General features: G+C 42.3%; 2 protein-coding genes across 4 annotated transcripts in view; one reads left to right on the forward strand and one right to left on the reverse strand.

Moving 5' to 3' along the window:
- Window positions 1-901: 901 nt before the first annotated feature.
- Window positions 902-12,556, reverse strand: LOC138981290 (RING finger protein nhl-1-like). 3 transcript variants are annotated; one of them, XM_070354152.1, is made up of 5 exons: window positions 12,385-12,556; window positions 11,152-11,352; window positions 8,942-9,079; window positions 6,881-8,431; window positions 902-6,156 (listed from the first exon to the last, which is right to left on the reverse strand). In XM_070354152.1, exons 4-5 carry the CDS (start codon window positions 8,120-8,122, stop codon window positions 4,780-4,782), a joined length of 2,619 nt encoding a protein of 872 aa, XP_070210253.1. In that variant the 5' UTR covers window positions 8,123-8,431; window positions 8,942-9,079; window positions 11,152-11,352; window positions 12,385-12,556; the 3' UTR covers window positions 902-4,779. The 3 variants fall into 3 exon arrangements, with proteins under 3 accessions (XP_070210253.1, XP_070210252.1, XP_070210254.1); XM_070354151.1 differs by lacking the exon at window positions 11,152-11,352; XM_070354153.1 differs by lacking the exons at window positions 11,152-11,352; window positions 12,385-12,556 and adding an exon at window positions 10,676-10,782.
- Window positions 12,557-12,804: 248 nt separating this feature from the next.
- LOC138981289 (mitogen-activated protein kinase kinase kinase 20-like) overlaps window positions 12,805-23,892 on the forward strand; it is a 43,494-nt gene continuing 32,406 nt past the window's right edge. Inside the window, exons 1-11 of the mRNA XM_070354150.1 lie at window positions 12,805-12,827; window positions 13,574-13,742; window positions 13,951-14,038; window positions 15,238-15,336; window positions 15,939-16,004; window positions 16,388-16,416; window positions 17,579-17,716; window positions 19,081-19,167; window positions 19,843-19,972; window positions 20,816-20,867; window positions 22,266-22,401. Of these exons, the coding sequence (XP_070210251.1) occupies window positions 13,575-13,742; window positions 13,951-14,038; window positions 15,238-15,336; window positions 15,939-16,004; window positions 16,388-16,416; window positions 17,579-17,716; window positions 19,081-19,167; window positions 19,843-19,972; window positions 20,816-20,867; window positions 22,266-22,401 (993 nt within the window). The 5' untranslated portion in view covers window positions 12,805-12,827; window position 13,574. The remainder of the gene's footprint in view (window positions 12,828-13,573; window positions 13,743-13,950; window positions 14,039-15,237; window positions 15,337-15,938; window positions 16,005-16,387; window positions 16,417-17,578; window positions 17,717-19,080; window positions 19,168-19,842; window positions 19,973-20,815; window positions 20,868-22,265; window positions 22,402-23,892) is intronic.

Raw genomic sequence — 23,892 nt, forward strand, 5'->3', positions numbered from 1 at the left:
GGAACAATATAACCCATAGTACATTCAGTACAGTACATCCTAGTACACACCATGGAGGAAATTCCACCACAAATCATACACAAATGATTCCTTGTTTGGAGAAACAAAATAACGGGATGGGTTGAACAAACAACTACTTCACTCCCCACATTCACCTGTACCATTAGTACAGATAAAAATACGGAATGAACCCGTTAAAGGAACAGTGAAATCTATAATCACTGAGCCTCATATAAGCCTCAATCACTGAGAGGATATCTGGAAAATCTACCACCAGTACATACAAGCATGTCCTAACAAGGGACGTGAATAATAGTGAGCGTGTTGCGACAGTAAAATGGCGTCATGTCGTAACTAGAGAATGTCCGGGTAGGATCACGCCGCGCCGTAATCAAAGTCTGGCCGAGTGACTCTACGACTCGTGGAAAAGGTGTAACCGAAGCCTGCAGTGAGCGAGTTACGACAGTAAAATGACGTCATGCCGTAACTATAGAATTTCTGAGTCGAATTACGTCTTGAAAAAGGCGTAACAGTAGCCCCTACCATACTAAAAAGCAACATCCTGAATTCTTCCTGTACAGTGTATATGGGAATTTCCTGATGAATTAATTTCAGAGATTGACACCCGTGTCATTTGAGAAATCAGTTCAACAAATTCTCCCTCTGCACAGAAAGGTCCCAGGCATGTGATGTTTGGTATGTGTCTAAGTGGAGGGCTGGTCTTATCCCAAGTAATACATACCGGGCCAGATTGGATACTGTGTACCAAATCCTTCACATAGGAAGGACTAAGCCTTTCATAAACGGCATTAGCAGCAGGTATAGGAGAGATAGTAGCCAGCAGCAGCAGCAGCACCACCACCACCAACATTAACAACACATAATCTGGTAAAAGACAATCTTATATATGTTCACTGGTTTATTTTGGCTAGGGGGAAACGGCACACAAACATGTATTGACAAATGCGCCACACTTTATGCTTTATTTACAATGTTGTTCAACCAAGTACATGTTGTATAAACTTCTCACTTTGTCGAGTCATACAATTGTTAAAATAATGGAACACGTTACAATAGGTTTTTCTGCAAGCTTGTGAAATTTTTTCTCTGTAGTAAGTACGCTCTTTGTTGTAACACAACCTACACTAAGGCAAAATACCGTAAACACTAAATGAAAGCAACACCCCCACCCCATCCCAAATACTACAAACCCTTACAAATTCATTTTGCTTCGCGGCAACAATTCCGAGAAAAGTCACATTGTCCTGCAGTAATCTTTAACTTTTGTGCATCTTTTTTGTCCACTTTAAAGGCTATATATATATGGGTCAAAGTGCTCATTTTTAACTCAGAGATAAGTTACAGTTTCATGCACCAATCATCAATTTTTGCCTGTTGTGCATCTTTTTTGTCACTTTAAACGCTAATATATATCTGTGAATATATGGGTCGAAGTGCTCATTTTTAACTCAGAGATAAGTCAAGGTATCAGTAATCATCAATTTTTGCCTGTTGTGTATCTTGTTTGTCCACTTTCAAAGACCGATGATCAAAGTTCCTGTGAATGTTTCATTTTGGCTACAATTGAATGTTCCATAAACTTAGCCTCTCTTGGTTTTTTAATTCAAAAAGCTCTTTGATAACAGAATCGTGATTCCTTTCCTTAAATTGTTTCTTCATGGTTCTCGTCATAAACAAATCAAGGACAACATTAAAGGCATATGTACGCGCTCCCGTGTTTACAAAGTGTAGTTTGCCCATAATCGATGTCAAACGCACCATAAGACCATGTAATGACGATATGTCGCCATGCGCAGACCATATACATGCATTACAGCTTGTTTTAGAGTCTCAAAAACTTTGGATGTAAACAAAGACGCGGAGTTATTTCCCTTGCGTCAACGCTACCTCTGTTGGCAAATCTATAAATAGGACGATCCAGATCAAAATGAAAATTAACATATCTCAACATTGAAGGGGTCCTAGACCACAATATTTTGCAGGGAACTTAATTTAGCATGTCTCCAGCTGTTGGTAAAGCAATTGGCGTGTATAGTCATCGAGTACATATGGCTTTAAATGCTGGTTTTTTTTGCTGAGCAAAGCAAATTTCAAATTGTCATGTACACAAAGGACACCTTCTTTTGTCCCATTGCCTGCATGTTATCAAGACCAAAATATACCTCTTCTGAGAGGCCACCTGCAATGTCAGGACACTTTGGTTGTCCCAAGGGTGTTCATCACAGGTAGCACTGTTCCATAACTGAACAGCATGATTGGATGCCATTATATTTAACTTCACTAATTTCAATGATTTTTGACAGCAGCGGAACCTTTTTGCATATTCAATGGCATACAAGTGCACTTGTTGAAACCTGAGTATAAAATGTAAAGGGAGAACACATAGACCAGAGCCAAACTTACATGAGGCATATCACAGTAGCTTGAATCAAATAGGAAAACCAAATCACACAGCTTGCACCAAAAATCTTTTTTCTATTCTATAATATCATGAAACACTGTATAACTTTCAATTGATGAAGCCATAAAAATCAACAAACTTAATCAGTTTTGGCAAATACATTCAATGGTAAAAATAATAAAACGAACACAAAAATCAGTCCGTTGTTTCATTAGTTTTAGCATTTGGGGAAAAAGCTCTCTTTCTTAAACACTATTTTCTTTTGGCAGTTGAAAATTGTACAAACACATAAAGGCATAGACTACATTATTTTATTCACCAACAATATTTCATTTCCTTCTTGCTTAGTCGGATTTGAAAACTCGAAACTACAATGACAACAAAAAGAAGACACCCATTAAATTTAGCTATCTGAGGTTAGTAGAGGTTTGTATATATAAAAATGAAGATGGACGGATACATTTCTTTGGACGAGATTAAAATTAAAGTATAAATTACATTTATAACTATGGGTTTAAGTATGTAATACTGATGATAAACTATAAATACTGTCAAGACAAACACATTATGCAAAAATGTTCATATATAATTTATAATCCATGGCAGACAGCTATGACAGAGAGACGCATACAGTCGAACCCACCTAAAACAAACACGCTAGTTACGAATTTTGACTTATAACGTATTAGTTTTAAGTTCCCAACTGAATACCTCTTTGTTCATGCTTAAAAAAATGCTTGAAACGAATTCTTTGTAACGAATTTATGCTTATGACGAGCACTTTTTGGATTCCCAAGCATGCATAATGTCTGTAATTTACTCACGCTTATGACAAAATCTTTAAACTCGTCCCGAGATTGACATAGCGGGGATATAGCTCAGTTGGTAGCGCGCTGGATTTGTATTCAGTTGGCCGCTGTCAGCGTGAGTTCGATCCCAGGTTCGGCGGAAATTTATTTCAGAGTCAACTTTGTGTGCAGACTCTCTTCGGTGTCCGAAGCCTCCCCCCGTGTACACTACATTGGGTGTGCACGTTAAAGATCCCACGATTGACAAAAGGGTCTTTCCTGGCAAAATTGCTTAGGCACAGTTAATAATTGTCTACCTATACCCGTGTGACTTGGAATAATAGGCCGTGAAAGGTAAATATGCGCCGAAATGGCTGCAATCTACTGGCCGTATAAAATTTCATCTCACACGGCATCACTGCAGAGCGCCTAGAACTGTACCCACGGAATATGCGCGATATAAGCGTCATTGATTGATTGATTTGCGTAACGAACCCCTCTTTTAACAAACACGTTTTCATCGCCCCAGAGCCGCTTTGTCTCTAAAAGTCACAAGGCTACAAGGATCTGCTGTGAGGCGAGATCAAAGGCAGGTCCATTGTGATGGCTGGGTGGCCTTCTTTATAGACACTGACCTTCTTCCCAGGGGTCATTGACCCAGTTTTAGCTATGAGAGGTGGTTCCCCTTTCATATGAGAGAGGAAACACTTCATGCACCCGGGTCAGTGACCGAGTTTAACCTATGGGGAGTTTAACCTATGGGGCGGTCTCTTTGATGTCTTGAGAGGAAACTTGGCCAGAGTAGTACATGCACCAGAACTGGTGGACACCATGAAATCGGAGATTGATCAGAATGTACATGTACATGCTTTTACACGACTTTTTAAATTTTACTTCTAAATTTGTGACAGTAAAAAAATCAATCAATTCTCTTAATGCGAATTTCAGTTAAGACGAACTTATTTCCCGATCCCAAGTGATTCGTCTTAAGTGAGTTCGACTGTACATGCACACTGTGTTCTATATTATGCAAACACATGGGCATATATATATACCAATGGCTTTTATGCTATATGGCGGATTAAGTTCTTGTTCTTGTTCATACCCTAACCACAGACACAACTCTTCCACAATCAACAAACTTTCAAAGACATCTATCTCTTCCGTAATCAATGCACTTTGAAAGACATAAATGCACACAGGAGGAATAATCACAGAGGGAAACAAATAAAACGAAATGACAAATGTGGAGGAATGAAAAGAGATAACTCAAACAAAAACAAAACAATCCGAGAATGTCTTGAACTAGAAAACCTGAAGGATACAAAACAAAACCGCCAAAATAAACAATTCTGACTTGAACTCAGAATAACTATATATCCCATGACTATAAACACAGGGTAATCAAAGAGTTTTGTTGAAGTAATACTGAGACTGCTGGCTACAGTCCAAAATCCATCAAAAACTCTGGATGCGGTTGTTTTTCCCTGTCACAGGGTAATCAAAGAGTTTTGTTGAAGTAAAAAATAAATAGTAATACTATGACTGTTGGCTAGAGGGTAAAGTTCATCAGAAAATCTGGATACGGTGGTTTTCCCTGTCACTGACAACCACATTTCCGTTGGAAAGAATAGCCAGTCCTTCGATCCCTTTGAACTGACCGTTTTCACTGCCCCAGGCGCCGAACATGGAGTAGTAGCGACCGTCAGCACGAAATATTTGCACCCTGTTGTTGCCACTATCCGCCACCACCACAAAGCCCTGGTTGTCAATGGCGATACCACGGGGAAACTTCATCTGGCCCCTGAGGGTGCCAGAAATGCCGAAAGAGAAGAGAAAGTCGCCGTAAATACTGAAAACCTGTATCCGGTGGTTGCTGCTGTCGCTGACATACACTTTATTGTCGGAGCTCACCGCCACGTAGTGAGGATTGTCAAAGTGGCCTGCGGCGTTACCGTTACCTAGGCGACCAAATTTCCTGACGAAGGTGCCGTTTGACTGGAACACTTGGATTCGATGGTTCTCCTTGTCACAGACGTAAATAAACCCCATGTTATCGCACGCCACTCCCCATGGGTAGTTCAACTGCCCGTCATCGGTACCCTCCGACCCAAAAGCTCTCTGAAAATTGCCTCCCCTGTCGAAGATCTGAATGCGGTGGTTGTAGCGGTCAGAGATGATGATCTGACCCAGACCGTTGACGGTGATACCAGCCAGGCAGTCAAACTCGCCGTCACCTTGACCGTAGCAGCCGAAGGACCTGATATACACACCTGTGTTGTCAAACACCTGAACACGATGGTTGCTGCTGTCGGAAACAAAAATAAAGTCATCCAGGGGAGACACGGCAACTCCTCTTGGCCAGGTGAACTGACGCTCGCCATTCCCGCGCTCTCCAAAGCGAATCATGGCCTGTCCCTTCTGGTTGTACTTGTTGCGCGGTGTCGTCACGTACATGCTGGGGGAGTTGTCTGCTCGCACGTGCACCTGCGCTCCACCGCGGCTTCTCCTCGGCCCTTCCTCATCTTCCTCAGGCTCAGGTGAGTTGAGGGACACGTCAAAGCGTATAGGGGTACGTACAGGGCGACGAGGGGGGTATGTCAAGGAGGGTGCCATGCCGATACCTACAGACTCTTCGTCAGAATCAGGTAGCGTGAACATTCTAGTGCGTCTGCGATCGGGAATTTCCCGCTCCGGTGAGGATTCCGTCTGATCTGAGTTTTCATTGGAGGATGGGAGGGCCCCCAAACTGCGATGTCGTCTTATGCGATTCTGTCTCCTCTGCCGGCTGATGGCGTTGGAGTTGTCACTGCCCCCGCCTCCTCCCATCAAGCCTGCGATGCGTGAATCCGAGCTTGTCTGGCGGTGAGCGCGTCTGAGTGGATGTGAGCGTGGTGGCGAGTCTTCTTCATCCTCCTCGTAAAGGTCTTCGTCAGCAAAGTTCACCTGCAATCACAATTGAAAACAGGGATACTATTTTGCAGAAAGATATTCCAGCAAGTACAATGATAGAGAATGCATAAAAAGGAAGCAGCATTCTGAACAAATAGACAAACCTAACTACGTTGGCATGAAGCCAAGTTGTGCGTGGCTGAGAGAGGATTAGGGAACTAATCATATAATAATCATAGCATTCACACACAACCACACAAACGGTTCCAAGTCACACACCCACTCTATATTTTAATAGTGTACCATGGTTGAAAAGCATTAAGGCCTACAAAAAAAATAGGTGTGGTTACGGTAACCCGACCTACCCTATTTTTATTACATTTGTCAACAAACAAAAAAACCAAAAAAACCAAAAAACCAGTGCAGAAAACGCAATGAAAGCAAAAGCGCTCTAGTCGCACACTTATTTCCCTGTCAAGTAGGTTTAATTTGTACACATTGGAAAAAAAAGTAAAAAAAAAATAAATGATTGCCTACCTTCCTACCCTATTTTTTGGGGCTATGTTACCTTAACCACACCTATTTTTTTGGGGGGGCTAATTAATTCTGCCAGCCTCTGCTTTCTCAATTTTTATTAAAAAAAAAAAATCCAGACTGGCGATCCAAAAAACTGCATGACTCAAGTCTAACTCAATACGGAGCGAACGACGAAGAAGAAGAAGAACTCAGTATTTTCAGTGAAAACGCAAAACTTCCACACAAACGTTAAAATGCATACCTGTGCTGAGCGGGCATTCCTGGGCTGAAGTTCGCCGCCTCGTCTAGCGATGCCAGGTGACAGGGAGGAGGAGCGAGAGCTCAGAACAGACAGGGCGTAGTCCGTGGCGGTTTCAGGGGCCCGCATTGTGGTCCGGCGCTGTGGCACACCCAGCATGTTGCTGGTTCGAGTCCCAGCCATGTCACTGGCCTGGAGGGCACTGGAGCCGGACGTGATGATGAGGTCGCCGAAGTTGCTGATGGTGGAGGTGAGGAACTGGCTCTCTGCCGACAGCTGGATGTTGCGTGGCACTGGGGGTCGCAGCGTTCCGTTCTCGTAGTCGCGCAGCGTGGCCATGTTCTCCACGCACTGTCGTTTGAGCTCCACGAGGTCCCCGTCGGTCAGGTGGCGTGTACGACTGAGAGTGGACTCAGCGGAGTCGCAGAAACTCGCCATGCTGGCCAGCTCCACCTCAAGATTTTCCTGGTGTGTGCGCAGACCTCTCAGCTCACCCAGCACAAAGCTGTCGATGTCCTCGGCCAGCAGACGTTCACGAGTTTTCAAATCTCGGATGTGTTTCTCAATGATTTCCGCAACTTCGCTCTTCAGGCTCTCACACCTGTTCTGGAGCTGCGCACCTTTGCGGCCAACTGTGTTGATCTGCTCGGTGACCTGCGGCAGGACGCGCCTGACCTGGCTGACCAGACGATTGACGTCCGTACGCACCATGTCCATGTGGGCACGCTTGCATGACTCACACAGCAGTTGATCGCAGTGACTGCAACGCGCCAGGCGACCTTCAGTCCTGCATGCAGCACACCCCCCTCCCCCTCCCCCCCCTTCACCAGCATCCCTGCCCCCGATACCTAGCCCCGGGCCTCTGTTGGTTGGCCGCCCTGCTGCCTGGGATCGGTAGGAGGAGCGTGTTGATGAGACATTCTGAGCCGCAGCCCTGGATTCCACGACCGCTTCCACGTTCGGCCTTTCCCCGTTTAACGGGGGGAGCTCCAGAAAGCTGATGATGGTCAGATTGTTGGGAAAATGGGAGGGTCCACCGCGAGGCACGATGTGGTCAGCGCGGCATTCCGGACAGCGCAGGATGCGAGTCAAGCGGTCAACCAGGCCCTCAATGCACGGGCTGAGACAGAAGGTGTGTTGGCACGGCAACAGCTTGGGCTGCTTGAAGCGATCCAGACACACGGAGCATCGGAGCAGTTGTTGAACATGCTCCGCGGAGTACGTCATGTTCTCCGAGTCTGACATGGTGAACGGTACAACTGGAGGCTACGATTAATGGGTGATGGTTACTTGCGTGTAGTGCGAAGAGGCAAGAACTTATTCCAGCTGAATCCTTCTAAACAGCGTAGTTAAGCATTTTCAAGCTCAAATATTGTAATGCCGATCCTGGTGGAATCAATGCTGTTGATGTAACGAATATCACACTTCTGTCAAGATCACGACATAGTTGGTATCAGGGAAAGAAGCAAGCACATGTATCACACAGTTCAAGGCCAGGGACCTGGGGGGTTCTGTTTCAGTGTCTTTATGCAGAAAAGAAGAGCCTTCCTTGACCTGGAACAGAGGAAAAGATTTGTTTCAGTTCAGGCACTGTGTTCAGATCTTCAACACCGATGTCATTCATACTATTGTAGTGACAGGTTAATGGTATTTCATGAATGTAGATCTATGATTACAGTTTATGGTACGGACACTTTTCTACATCTAAGCCATGGAGTCTCTTGTCGGTGCAACGAATGAGTGACACTACTACCTAACTTACAGCACTATTACTACTATACTGGTAAATAACAAAAGACAAATTGACAGGTAGGCAGACACACGGGGATACACACACACTCTCTCCCTCCCTCTTGTACCTGCAAACTGTGCCATAACAGTCATCATTATGACACTTGGATCCAAGTGTAAAGGCGAACGACAAGAAGAAGATCATCACGCACGTACACACACACATGCTCACACACACACACATGCTCACACACACACACATGCTCACAAACACACATGCTCACTCACACACACACACAGACACACAAACACACTCGCTTTAAATATATGTACCTGCAAAATCTGCTAAGACAGCCCCTCCGATTGACACAGGCTTTCCAGGTTACTTCCTTCATCTTGCGTCAAGAACACACATGGTTGCATGCCTCCATCCAAGGCCATGGCAGTGGATGTGTACCATGCAAAGGTCAGCTGCAACAAACACATCCCGCATCACACACAGGCTGCAAGAAGAAATCAAAGGTTGGGGAAAAATGCTGGGAACTAGGAAGACATATGGCGTGCAGTAAAATGTCAGTGCCTGATAATCAAAGCTGCACCCAGCCTTCGGTTCCAGAATGATGGAAGTAAACATGTAAAAAAAAAAAAAAAAAAAAAAAAAAAAAAAAAATCAAACTAAAACAAAAGCGAGTTAAATAGCATGCAGAAGGAAGAACACCTGATAACCTACAAAACATTCTGCAGTTGTTTTTAATAACAAAGAAAGGTTCCAGATGAGAAAGATGAAACTAAACACATGAATTTTACCTAGTCTGCCCCCCCCCCCCCCAAAAAAAAAAAGGAAAGAAAAAAGATAATGAATCTGACGAGTCCAAGAGAATGCAAAAACACCTGATATTGATAAGTTTCGCAGTACATATAACCATACTTCTCATGACTGTAGAACAAAGCAAAATTCCCCAAAGATTGTGAGAGACTGCTGTTGCAACCAACAGCATCAGCACACACTGACAATCACACAACTAAACACATTCCAGAAGAAAAACGAAATAAGAAAACAATTATAAAAAAAAATAGATGAAACAAAACCAAACAAAGCATACAGTAAAAGCAATAAAATAAAAACCACAAGTGAAAGACGCAAAAGGGAAGAGGCACATGAGAAGAAAAACTGTGCAGTCCCTGTGTCTGCAGCTGTGCAGACTAGACTATAGAGCTCTGTGAGTTTCACACTGTCAATATCACAGCAGCAGAAGTGAATAATGCCTGTGGTAGAAGTGAGGCAAGTTAAACTGGGACTCTGGAGTGTTTAGGCAAAAAAAAAAAATTGTCTGTTTCTGGTAACATGGCTAAAAAAAATAGGGTCGGTAGGTAGGGATTTTTTTAATTTTTTTTAAATTTTTTTTTTTTTACCCCAAATGTAGACCAATAAAACTAACTTTAAAAATCGCGCAAAGAGACTGGATTCACTATACATAGAGACAAGACACTCAACACATTTACAAATCGTCAGCGGACTTTCGTTTTCACACGTTTTTGTTGTTCATTTTCTCACCCTGTCCTTTACCACCAAAAAAAAAAAATTTTTTTTTGAGTTTGGAAAAAAAAAGTTTAGGGTCGGCGCCGAAATTTAGGGTCGGTCGGGTGACCAGAAACAGACATTTTTTTTTTTTTTTGCCTTATCTTTCCTCACTGTACTGACAACATCAGTGGAACACTTTGGATTTGAGCCCACTCTTTTCGGTGTCTGCACCGGGACTGTGAGTAAGAAGAGACTGTTCATTTCACCAGCTATAGCTAGCTGACATTGCTGCACTATCTTTGGTTTCACCAATTGACCAAACCAAGATAAAATAAGGGTTGAAGCTTTCCAGTGGCAGGAATGCGTTCTAAAGCTATTTCAACATTTTAGCTGGCTTATCTACACTTCTGCAGAATGTGCACCACAGTGAAAGACTGTTCGCCCTGCTGCACTTAGACAAAATGAGATTTGAAGCTTTTCAGTGGCAGCAATGTACCTGAAAGCTACCTCAGCGCTTCTGCTAACTTATATATATATCTGTTCACCCCAAAGTTATCTGGTGATCTCTCTCAGTCCGGCTGGGAACTGCATGATGCTGGCATGAGAAGCAGCTCAGATATAATCAGACAAGGGATCTACACTAGTTTATAAATACATACACTTCCTTGCTGACTTCCTACACAAAGAACACTCCAGTGGAATTCATTGCAGCATGTAAACAGTACAGGCCTTGACTGTGCAATAAAGTGTGGCGAATAACAAAAAACACTGCACTTGTTGACTCAATTACGGAATAAACACAGATCCATGTTTATTTTTAACATCTCACTAATTAAGGCCTCAAAGTTGGAAGAATGCCAAAGCTTGAACTATGTGTGTTAATGAGCTGCGTGTTACTAGTTTGTTTTGGTTTTTGGTCAGGGTGCAATTAATATCATATATATGCGATGGTGAAGTGAAACAAAAAACCAAGACCATTGACAATAATACCTAGACATGCAGAATACATTACTGCTTGTACATTATTCAGCGCATGGGGTGAAGTATGGTGCCCTGCACTGATATCTGCGTTGTAACGTAACCCACAAGATGAAATACATTCAGTGTTGCTGGCAGAACTAGGTCTCAGAAGATGCGTAGAATGCATGGCAACAGTGCCAACAGAGGGCGCTGGATCAGATGCTTCCCATTCTGTGGCTGCTTCTGATGTGTGCGTGTGTTTCTAAGAATAAAACAAGTCACTGCTGTTGCTGTTATGTTACAGTACACATACTGAAACACTTTGTGACCTGATAGCTTGATCACCTAAAGTTACACTGTGAAATATCAAGAAATCTTGTCAGTTTTGGATCATAAAGTCTGCAAATTTGAAATTTTGAGTGATCAACTCATTTTATTGCAGTGTTGTTTCCAGACTAAGAGCTAGGGCCATAGGGAAGTTGGACCTGGACTGAAAAGATTTATAGCAGTGTTTTTCCCAGGCCTCAGTCTTCCACGAATACTTTCTTGATCTGACACATTATTGTTCAAACAGCTAGGCTGGTCAAATGTCTGATGGCTTCTAACAGAATAACGTGTTTGAAGATAGGTCCAACTGACCTATTGTCCTCTGTGTCCGGGTAAAACACTGGTATAGGTCTAAATTATCTGGCTAAAAAAAAAAAAATTCTGCCAGGAGAGCTCTGACCGACCAGGGGTCAGAACTTGAGAAGTTGACAATTTCAGCAAAAGTCACAGAAATCCCCTTCTGAAGAACATGAATTTCTTCCTTACACTTTTACATACATGTCTTTTCCAAAGCGACAGATTTCCTCTTAAAATAAATCTAAGAATGATGTTACACAGATATTATATGTATCGTCACCCAACTGTTCACATTTTTTTGTAACTGCATTGATTTATGGATGCCTACATTACTGGTCTCATAAAACGCACTTTGTAGTACCTGATTGAAGGGAAGCAGTATAATTAAAACTATAATTAACTCCAAAACTTGCACAAAACAAACCAACAATATTATCAACCGTATGTACTATAATATACAACTCACAAAGTATTTTGTTTAGTGTTAGCTAGTTTAATGAGCATATCTTTACAACATGGTGAGTATATTATATCTACACAGCACTGCGGCATTATGTAGCAAACGCAGTCAATGCAACTAAAATACGCTGAACACATTCTACGTACACAGTAACACAACACACAAGTTCACAACAGAGAGGCCGAAACTTAGTCAAAGTTTTCCTCTTACCTGGTGTGAGCTGCAGAGATGAGTGCCAGGCGAACGAAATGAGTCAGACAACACTGCGGCACGGAACCCCCCTGCTTCTGCCATCCCTCCCCAACTGGTCTGTCTGCGAGGCCACAGGTACCTCACACCGCATGTTTCGCTGGCGGAACGCCGACTCTGTAAGTTTGTTATCACTGGAAACACAATTTGGAAAGACTGCTTTACGGTAATGTCGTTAAAAGAATGTCACTTGCGTATTTTCTCTCATTTCTACCCCTTCCCGTATCAGTTTTGTATGTAATATATTTCTTTGAATAATTTTTTTCTGTTCCATTTTGCCAGAGTGGAGCTTTCTGTAAGTAATATGATTTCTTTAAAATGAAAACTATATGCCGCAAACAGGAAAGACGTCGTCTGCTCTTCTAAGTTGTTTCCGGTTGAAAGTCGCATGTTGGACTGGGCAGGTAGTTGGCTATGTTTGTTCGTTGTTAACACTAATTATGTTGAATATAAGCAATCAAAAGGCATAAAATTCAAAGAGTTGTAACTGCAAAGGTGTCGGATTAATGCCGGCACAGAATATGAAGCCAGAATGAGCCCAGACTGCGAGTTTATGCCTGTGAATAATACTCTTCAATTACTGAGAAAATCCCAGTCCACTGTCCAGGGCAACTATCCTCATACTAGGGTGTCAGTGCACTGGTGTGTCGCCACAGGGTAATTGCCTGACATGAAGCTGACAGTGTTAGATCAACACGTAAGCTCACGGATCCTACATGGATCCTACGTAAGCTCACGGATCCTACATACATGTACATCCTGGACAAGCCCTAAACCTGCTCCTTAATAATCAAAAAACAAGAAAGGTAGGTTGTTGGAACGTTTGTTATTGACAAAACAATACATTCACAGATATTTCGACCCAACGGTCTTTTAATTGAACAGACAAACAAATATTTCGTTGGGTCGAAATATCTGTGAATGTATAATTGTTTTGTCAATAACAAACGTTCCAACAATTTAACCTACTTTTTTTTATTTTTTTTATTCTGAATTTTGGAACGTTGGCAGTCTCTTTGTTTTTGGATCTGCTCTTTAATAATTAAGTTCAAATAATTTTCAAAGTTTATGTTGCTTGACTGGCAAGCCTTGACTGAATTAGATGCCCAGCTAAAAATTAAATAGTGTGCATATAATCTGTTGACCGCAGCATGGAAGAAAACACTGAAGGAGGAGGGGAGCTCCACGAAATAGAGCTAGAAGATTTGCTGTTCTATGAAAGATGTGGTGGTGGGACATTCGGCAGTGTCTACAGGGCACTGTGGCGGTCACAGAACATGGTTGTGGCAATCAAACGACTCCTGGTGCTGGAAAAAGAGGTTAGATGATTTAGATGTGTGTGTGTGTGTGTGTGTGTCTGTGTGTGTGTCTGTGTGTGTGTGTGTGTGTGCAGTGTGAGATAGAGAGGGACAGACAGACCGAGAGCAAGCTGTGTATGCTCTCCCTAGTCTTGTTTCTATTTGTTGAAAATGTAATCTGCGGTTTTGATGCATTCTTTGATATTAATGTTTGTTTTCTCATTGGCAGGCTCAGGTGTTGAGTGCACTCAGCCACAGGAACATCATCAGGTTCTTTGGTGCTGTCATCCAGGACCCCAACTTCTGTCTTATCACAGGTCAGTATGCTAAACAGTGTCAGGCAAGCTAGGAAAACATGGGGGCATGTGGCTATGACTGAAACCAGAATTCTGACAATTTGATCAGCATTGGAATAGGCTGTGTGCCAGAAGAAAGCAGAGGAATAAAACAAAGAAGAGCAACAAGCATCCCATGATACTGTGTACAGTGGAACCCCCCTTTTAAGACCTACACAAATCTGAGAAAATCAAGTCTTAAAAAGGAGGCGAAGCCTTCAAGGCTCACGTAAGAAATCGACAAACAGTAACACAAACTCAATCACTTCGTCACACATACACACACACACACACACACACACAGTAAGCGGCATAGGTGACACTGTGCAAGAAAGCGAGACACTAGATCTAGATCTGAATGGCCGATTTCGAAGAAAAAACTAGTCTCGGCCCGCTCAAAATAACAATGACCGAGACTTTCAGTAATTCCTTCGCGTGACGTCTAACCCTCTTACGTCATAATGTGACGTCTTCAAATGTTGTGACGTCTTCAAATGTTAAAGTTTCTACCACAGACATACATACATACGCACGCACGCACGCACAGACAGACAAAAGTTAGCATCGCATAGGCTACACTTACGTGAGCCAAAAAGGAGGGAGTCTTAAAATGGGGGTAAAATAACAGGTGTTATGAACAGAAAATGTGAAAAATCAAGTCTTAAAAAGGAGGGAGTCTTAAAATGGGGGTAAAATAACAGGTGTTATGAACAGAAAATGTGAAAAATCAAGTCTTAAAAAGGAGGGAGTCTTAAAATGGGGGTAAAATAACAGGTGTTATGAACAAAAAATGTAAAAAATCAAGGCCTTAAAAAGGAGGGAGTCCTAATTTGGGGGGTCTTAGAAGGGGGTAGTTACCTTTAAAATGTGTTAGATTTGCTATATATGCTTCACAGGCAGAGAATATGATAATGAGGAATATGCCCAACACATTGTTTAGTTCCTTTGGTTTGATTGAGAAAAAGCCTATCAACTTCTGGTTCAAAAGAGCACCCAAATGGTCTCTGCATCAAATAAATTGTAATATTGGAGAAAAACAACAACACAGTATTATGTCAATACCTGTTCACTCAATCGGAGCATGCTTGAAAGAGAAATGACATTTGATGTGGTTACCTTGTTTTGATTTCAGAATTTATCACTGTCATATACCATTTAAAATGTTTCATGTTCCATTGCAGAATATGCTTCAAACGGATCACTGTACGCTTATTTGAAAAACCCCGAAAATGAACTTGACTTCAGGCAGATTGTCAGATGGGCACAAGAAATTGCTACAGGTAATTGATTGACACTTTAACAAGACTGGGTGTTTTTTTCTCAAAGAGAAAGCTGTATTGTTTTAGATTTTATTCGGAATCTAACCAGCCTAACCAGAAATGCAGAAGAAGAAGCAAAAGAATAAATCAGCAGAAGAATACCTTCAAAAGTTATTTCCAAAGTGTGTCATAAAAATGTCACATATTATTAGAATGTGATGTACGTATCATTACCTTTGAAAAAAAACCTGGTGACCCTGAAATGTTATTCACACATATACAAAGTACATGTTTAACGTGATAATGCAGTTCATTTTTGGTTTTTACGTTTAGGTATAGGGACACTCATTGAACGAGATAGGCCTCGCGGCCTTTATATATGTCCCATCATTAGTTCAACAACGTATAGAATACATTGGTCTGTATTGCATGCATAATTTGTAACTTGTGTGACAATGGTCACTCATCGTACTCATACAAACTTGATTTCATAAATATTTCTGTGTCCAGTTTTGGTTGCATTCAAACTCAAAGAGAGAGAAAGAGAGAGATCTTTAAAATGAAAACTGCTCATTTGAATAAAATGTCTAATACTGCTTCGGTAACTGGTGTACATTTTTCAGGAATGCACTATCTCCATTTTGAAGCTCCTATCAAAGTAATCCACAGAGACCTCAAATCAAAAAATGGTGAGTGTATATAATGGTGAGTGTAAATTGGTGTTGTATGAAAAAATACTTTGTAAATTCAGGTTCATCATTTAATAAGATGTTATGTATTGTATGTTGTATAGTAGTTTAGTACTATATAATTATATATATCATAGTTAATGTCATCCATTATCTCTATTATTATTAATGCTTTACATACGTGTACACTTCCAGTTCTTTCTGAGAGAGGGAGAGATTGTATTTGTGTGTGTGTCTTTGTGTGTGAGTGTGTGTGTGTGTGTCTTTGTGTGTGTGTGTGTGTGTGTGCGCATTTGTGTGTGTTCACACTGTCAGGTAGGGTTATCTTTACATAGCAATTCTATCCATATTTATGATGGTTTATTTCATTGTTTTTGTTTCAGTTGTGCTTTCTGATGACTGGACCTGCAAGGTGAGCAGAATCTGTCTCTGTCAATAAATACAAGCACAGGCATATAAAGATACACAAGCAAGCAAGACCCTGTACTCTGCCTCTTGATGTGTGTGGAAAGTTGCCTCCTTTTGCATGCTAAGTATGAGCAAGTGAGAATTGTTTTAAGAGAGCTGAGAAACTGCAGTGTTTTGGAGAAGTGAATCACAAATCGTTAAATCACTTACCTGGATGGTTACATACACTCAGGTGATAGTAAACATGGCCATGCTGTCTGTTAGATATCCCAGCATACCAGGACTTGTAATAATAATACATGTAATTATAAATAACTTTTCTATGGCGGGAGTCCCATAAATTGGCTTCAGGCACTTTACAAAATTAAACGAGCATAGAAAGCATACGAATACCTGTGACAAAACAACAACAATTGGGTACACTCAGCTTGCGGTAAACATGGATATGTTGTCGGTTAGATATCCCAGCAAAACAGGACTTGCTCTTGAAGGATGAATGATGATACGTTGTAACTTGTAGACGGATGCTTGATTTTTCATTAAAAGCCCCACAATGATGTGCTTGGAAAATAGAAAAATAAAAAAAAAATAAAAAGGACTTGCTCTTAAAATAGCTCTGGGCAAATATTTCAAAAGGACAAAACCAAAGACACCATACTTTGACAGTAGTTATTATGCTGTAGACAAGTACAAGTATGTTCAACTTTGATATGCACTGCCCCCACATCAACTCCCACATAGATGTCTCAGTTACTGCAACAAGCTTCATGCAAATGGGGTTGATGAAAATATTATAGATGTCTGCAATTATCAGGTGGGCTGCTGTAAATACTTGAAAGGGGGAGGGGGGGTGTTAGAGGAGGGAGTATGCATGCAGCTTTGCATTTTTCTAGTGCCAAACATTTGCTCTATGCTAAGTCCTTCCTTTAGTTGGCAAAGGTATTTTGGACCTGTAAGTTTTACCTAACTGTAAGTAGCAATAATCAGGGTTTTCACTATTTCTCACATCCTACATGATCACTGTCTCACACATTGCTCCAAAACCCCGGGATCCTTTTTCACTGATGTATTTATAGTCACGTCAGGCAATATTCAAATCACATGATTAATGTGTAAGTGTACTGGAAATACTTTTAAGTGAGTCACGGTTCTGAGCATGTCCACAGCTGTGTGACTTTGGAGCGTCACGGTTCATCGGCAGCACGACCAAGATGTCACTGGCTGGAACGTTCCCATGGATGGCGCCAGAAGTGATTCAAAGCATGCCTGTATCCGAGTCCTGCGATACCTGGTCCTATGGTGTGGTGAGTAATACAGTCGAACCTGTCTAAAGAGACCACCCAAGGGACTGAGCAAAAGTGGTCTCTTTTGACAGGTGGTCTCTTTAAACAGGAGATTTATATAGTTGTAAAAACCGTCGGGGATCCCTTGATGAGGTCTTAATGGGCAGGTGTTCTTTATGGACAGGTGGTCTCAGGGGCAGGTTCGACTGTACCATACTGCTGACGTTTGATTTATGAGTATGGGGGGGTGCTCAGTTGGTAGATCACTGGACTTGTGCTCCTGGGCCAAGGTGCACGAGAAAGTTACCAATCAGTCGGGAGCCAGCCGGGGTGTTGGATTGGTTGAAATTGGGATTTGTTCTGGTTTCAACAAATCAGACCCGGGGTTTAATTGTTCTCTCCTGTTTGGATGGCACCACCTTTCAGATCGTGTACCTAAGTCCTGGGGTCACGGGTTAAAATCTAGGCCGGGACAGACACGGGTCAACGTTATGTGCAGACTCAGAGACGGTATCCATGTCCCAACCTATGTCACCACAGTGGCAATTACAAATCCTCGGTCATTCTGCCATAAGTGCAGGTATCTGATTACACCTAAGCATTCACACACCTGTGTAGTGCTACTCGTGTTGCTGCTAGCTTTCTACTGAGAGCAAGTGACCCAAATTTTGGAGCAATGGGATAATAAAGAAAAGTAAATGAAATGAAAAAACGCCAAACCAACATACAAGTTGCAGTTTGAAATCAGTTAGAGCAGTACTACAGCTATACCTGCGATGTGTGGACCATCCCATGAGAGGACACCTCCCTTAAAGGGACACCTTCTCTTGTCCCTTTTTATATTATCTCTACCAAAGTTGACCTGTCATGACAGGCCACCTGCAATGTAGGGACACTTTTGCTGGTCCCAAGGCTGTCCTTTCATGGCAGGTACCACTGTAGAGAGTTTGGGGAGATTGCTAAAACAGTAAAAGGCATGCATGCTGTCTGGAGACAGCTGACTGTATGGATCAAGGTTTTGTTATTGCTGATGATACTTTGATGTGTTGTGACATAAGTTGCATTCCAAACACGGTGAATTTTACCTGAAAAGATCTGGATGACTGAGGGTATAGGGAGGGGTTAATGTCACAAAAAGATGTGTCCATATGTGTCGGACATGTTGCTGAATCAAGATGCCAGACATATATTGAAACTCTGGTGTGTTCATTTAATATCAGTTACTGTATATATGCACCTGTAAAGCCCATTCCTTAATTGAAAACTCAGTGCTAAAGCTTTACGTAGTCGACTTTACCCAGTTACGGACAGGCTTAACAAGTAAAACTGTGTGTTTTCTTCAAGCTGATAGTGTGCACACACAGAACATTTATATGTGGTTTCAGGTTCTCTGGGAGCTGCTGACCCACGAGGTTCCATTCAACGGTATTGAGGGCTTCCAGGTGGCCTGGCTGGTGGTGGAGAAAGGGGAGGTCAGTCAGCTTATTACACTGAAACCCCCCTTTTAAGACCTCCAATGATCTGAGAAAATGTGGGTCTTAAAAAGGAGGGAGTCTTAAAATGGAGGTGAATTATTTACAGAACACAGGCAATGAACAGAAAATCTACAACATGAAGGTCTCAAAAAGGAGGGAGTCTTAAATTGGGGAGTCTTATACACAGGTGAGGGAATGGACACAATAACTGCAGATGCAGGGGAACAGATGGGTACCAGCACGTGAATAACTCACAAGCTCAGGTGAGGGGGGGGGGGGGGGGTGTCGTTGTAGCATGTTTAAGCATAATAAGATCTCATTCAGCCTAGTTCTAAACCACAAGGAAAACAGCTCAGTGGTAAAAGCAGAGCGTTGTTGCCAAGAGCTGGCACATTATTTGGTCTGTTGAAGTATTTGAACGAACGCACGCACATCAATATTGTTGAGCTTAGATTGTCACTATTGGTCTGTGTACTTTATCTTTTTGTTGTTAACCATATTTTTTTATCAAGAGATATTTGAGCTTAATTGTAGTGAAACAAACTTAGTGAAGTTGTAGCCTAGAGCTGCTTTGGTTTACTCACTTACCTGGGCTTTGTGAAGAAGAAAAGAAAAACAAACCTGAAAACTCCTCATGCTGCTCTGTACTGTGTGAAATGTGTTTGTTGGTAGAGGCTGACCATTCCCACAGAGTGCCCGCCGTTCTTTGCACGACTCATGCAGCAGTGCTGGGACCTGGATCCAAAGAAACGGCCCTCCTTCAAAAACATTCTACAGCGACTGCACAATATGCTAGAAGATGGTATGCACAGACCTGGGAACCCATACGATTTTGCGATATTTTGTACGCATGATTGTCTAGAATACAATCAAAACGGTCAGTGGACAAAAATAAGAGGAGAAAAATTCCAAGACTACTTTTCTTCACAAGCGCGTTCCAAAGCCGATAGAGTACTTTGACACATGATTACAGTTTTTGTCAGTAAACATTGAAAGAAGCATTTGTTTTAAATGTATTGGTAAACTCAATAAACGGTGCGACAGGGGCATGTGAAGCATGTTTAAATCGTGGATGTTCAAATGCTGTGTGGAGTACACTCATTTGTTCTGAAAATACACCAAGTTTGTTTGTGAATACTCCAAGTGCAAAACGGGGGTTCCCAGGTCTGTATGCAACTCCCCTGTTTGATGCATGATGATGTGTGTGTGTGTGAGGGGGGGGGGGGGGTATCTGTGTTTGTTAATTGGTGTGCTATTCCTCTTCTCTCTCATGAAGTAGTCAGCATTTCTATTTTATGTGGTAATTGTAAAATTATCCAACTGATTGACAGTGATCATACTGTATATTTTACAAAGTGACAATCTATTTGGCAAAAAAAATCACATCCCACAAAAAACAGTCATTTTAACACAACAGCCAGTCAGCGCCCTAGATATCATAATTTTGTGTGTGAAGGCAAAAACTGATTGAAGAAAGCGTACAAAAGTACATATGTCATTTTGCATCATGCATTCGGGGGAGGGGGGTGGCTAGATTAACTGAGAGGGGAAAAATGTTTCAGTGTAAAATTGTCCAAATTGCTAGAAAGCACTGTTGTTGTTATGGTTGTTGTTTTCACGTTAAGCATCTCTTTGTCTGATGCAGAGTCCTTGCCGGGGGTGACAAATTCTTTCCTGGAGCACAGGGATATTTGGCGGTAAGTCGGATAGAGTTTACGTCTGAATTTTCAGAAAATTCATCAATAGATGACCAAAGGTTCACTATTAAAAAGCGGACACATCAAATCATCGGTAATATGTCTTTTATATCGGTAAGCATGCACAGCAATTTCTGAAATACCAAGTCCAAACCTAGAGAGAGGGAGAGGGAGGGAGGGAAGGAGGGAGGGAGGGAGAGGTAGGGAGAGAGAGGGAGAGAGAGAGAGACTGCAAGACATTGCAATTAGTTATTTACAGGTGAGAGAATGGACATGTAACTGCAGACGCAGGGGAACAGACGGATACCAGCACGTGAACACGCACTTAAACACACAAGCTCACGTACATGTTTATTTACTTACAGAAACGTATTAAAAATCTTTTTTGTTTTACTGTATACTTGACATTGTTTTAAGGTTTCCACAGCGTGGCCATGTTCCCTACGTCCTATCTTTAAAGACCTCAACAAATCTGAGAAAATCAGGTCTTAAAAAGTAGGGAGTCTTAAAATGGGGGGGTACATTTACAGGTAAGAACAGAAAGTCTGAGAAAACAAGGTCTTAAAAGTGAAGGAGTCTTAAATTGGGAGGTCGGGCGGGGATGTAGCTCAGTCGGTAGCGCGCTGGATTTGTATCCAGTTGGCCGCTGTCAGCGTGAGTTCGTCCCCACGTTCGGCGAGAGATTTATTTCTCAGAGTCAACTTTGTGTGCAGACTCTCCTCGGTGTCCGAACACCCCCGTGTGTACACGCAAGCACAAGACCAAGTGCGCACGAAAAAGATCCTGTAATCCATGTCAGAGTTCGGTGGGTTATAGAAACACAAAAATACCCAGCATGCTTCCTCCGAAAACGGCGTATGGCTGCCTAAATGGCGGGGTAAAAAACGGTCATACACGTAAAATTCCACTCGTGCAAAAAACACGAGTGTACGTGGGAGTTTCAGCCCACGAACGAAGAAGAAGAAGAAAAAAAATTGGGAGGTCTTAAAAGGGGGGTTCCACTGTATGTACATTGCAGCATTCTCCTAGGTTTCCAGTTTGGTCACACTTTCCATGTCTTAACCTCACAGCAACCCCTTCCCCAACAACAAGAGCTGAAAACTCAGAATTTGCAAATACATTTGTGTGCAAGGTATTGACGTGATGTGCCTCAGTGTGTGGTTGTAGAAAAGAGATACAGGCCATACTGGAGCGGCTGAAGCGAGCAGAGTATTGAGGTGATGTGCATCAGTGTGTGGTTGTAGGAAAGAGATACAGGCCATACTGGAGTGGCTGAAGCGAGCAGAGTATTGACGTGATGTGCCTCAGTGTGTGGTTGTAGAAAAGAGATACAGGCCACACTGGAGTGGCTGAAGCGAGCAGAGTATTGACGTGATGTGCATCAGTGTGTGGTTGTAGGAAAGAGATACAGGCCACGCTGGAGCGGCTGAAGCGAGCAGAGAGCAACCTGAGTCTCAAGGAACGCGAGCTGCGCGAGAGGGAACTCAAGCTGACGGAGCGGGAGAAAAATCTGGAAACTCAGTTCAAAGTGGTGGTAAGTCATTTTCCCTTTCATCGCCTGTAGGGCGTCATCTGACATCCTGGGTAACTTACTTTAAAGACTGGACGAAGTGAACAATGCGAAGTGTACGTCGCAGAGCTGGCCCCATGAAGCTTAAGCACTGAATTTTCGGTAAAAAGACTTCGTGAAGTCTTCGCAAAGTCGACTTCAGGCTCAAAGTAGAACGACATGGGTGTTACTCTTCCGGCTTTTGCCGGATTTCCGGTTTTTGAAAAAATCTGAAGCCGGAAATTCCGGTTTTCCGGGTTTAAAAAAAAATAAGAAAAAAAAAAGCTTCGTTTCGCTAAGTTGAAATAACGAGCAGCGGTTCCGATCCGACTTTTGACACCGGTTCGCGTGCTTTCTCGGTTCGCTCCCTTGGATTTGCCGCCATCTTGCTTATTATGATTTGGTTTCGTCGGTGTCCAGAAACTTTCTTTCAAACTTGAGCATTTTGGACCCCTGCCTTTCAGGTTTTTGATTTTTTCCAGTAACACCCATGGAACGAGCTTAACGGGTAACAAACTGTTCAAGAAACAACAGAAGAAGAGAAAAGCAACAGATAAACAGTGTTTGTGTGCGGTGTATTCATCAACACACCAAGGACACTGTAGGTTGTCAGTCAGTTCAGGTAGATAATTGTATGTTTGTGTGCGGTGTATTCATCAACACACCAAGGACACTGTAGGTTGTCAGTCAGTTCAGGTAGATAATTGTATGTTTGTGTGCGGTGTATTCATCAACACACCAAGGACACTGTAGGTTGTCAGTCAGTTCAGGTAGATAATTGTATGTTTGTGTGCGGTGTATTCATCAACACACCAAGGACACTGTAGGTTGTCAGTCAGTTCAGGTAGATAATTGTATGCTTTGTATACAAATATTTCCTGGCAGCGAACAGGTTAATCTGTCTGGAATTTGTTGTTCTATTCCACCAAGAAGACAGATTGGGGGCCTGGTAGCTCACTTGGTAGAGCACTGGACTTGTTATCCGCAGGTCTCGGGTTTGAATCTGGCGGGCTGGGACGGTACGTAACGGGTCAACTTTATGTGCATACTCGGAGAAGGTATCCATGTCCGATCCCTTTGTCAGCACTGTGGCACTTAAAAGACCTCTGCCATTCTGTTTAGGTTGCTAATTGCTTTTTACATTTAGTCAAGTTTTGACTAAATATTTTAACATAGAGGGGAGAATCGAGACGAGGGTCGTGGTGTATGTGTGTGTGTGTGTGTGTGTGTGTGTGTGTGTGTGTGTGTGTGTAGAGCGATTCAGAGTAAACTACTGGACCGATCTTTATGACATTTTTCATGAGAGTTCCTGGGTATGATATCCCCAGACTTTTTTTTCATTTTTTCGATAAATGTCTTTGATGACGTCATATCCGGCATTTTGTAAAAGTTGAGGCGGCACTGTCACACCCTCATTTTTCAATCAAATTGATTGAAAGTTTGGCCAAGCAATCTTCAAAGAAGGCTGGACTTTGG

Source organism: Littorina saxatilis, linkage group LG12, assembly GCF_037325665.1.
Source record: "Littorina saxatilis isolate snail1 linkage group LG12, US_GU_Lsax_2.0, whole genome shotgun sequence".
In the NCBI taxonomy this organism is placed as follows: Eukaryota; Metazoa; Mollusca; class Gastropoda; order Littorinimorpha; family Littorinidae; genus Littorina; species Littorina saxatilis.

Excerpts from the sequence above, each read along its gene's own strand:
- LOC138981290 (XM_070354151.1), bottom strand. The coding sequence starts at position 8,122 with ATGTCAGACTCGGAGAACATGACGTACTCCGCGGAGCATGTTCAACAA. Across the intron at positions 6,157-6,880 it reads GGAATGCCCGCTCAGCACAG|GTGAACTTTGCTGACGAAGA; the intron begins GTATGCATTTTA and ends TTGTGATTGCAG.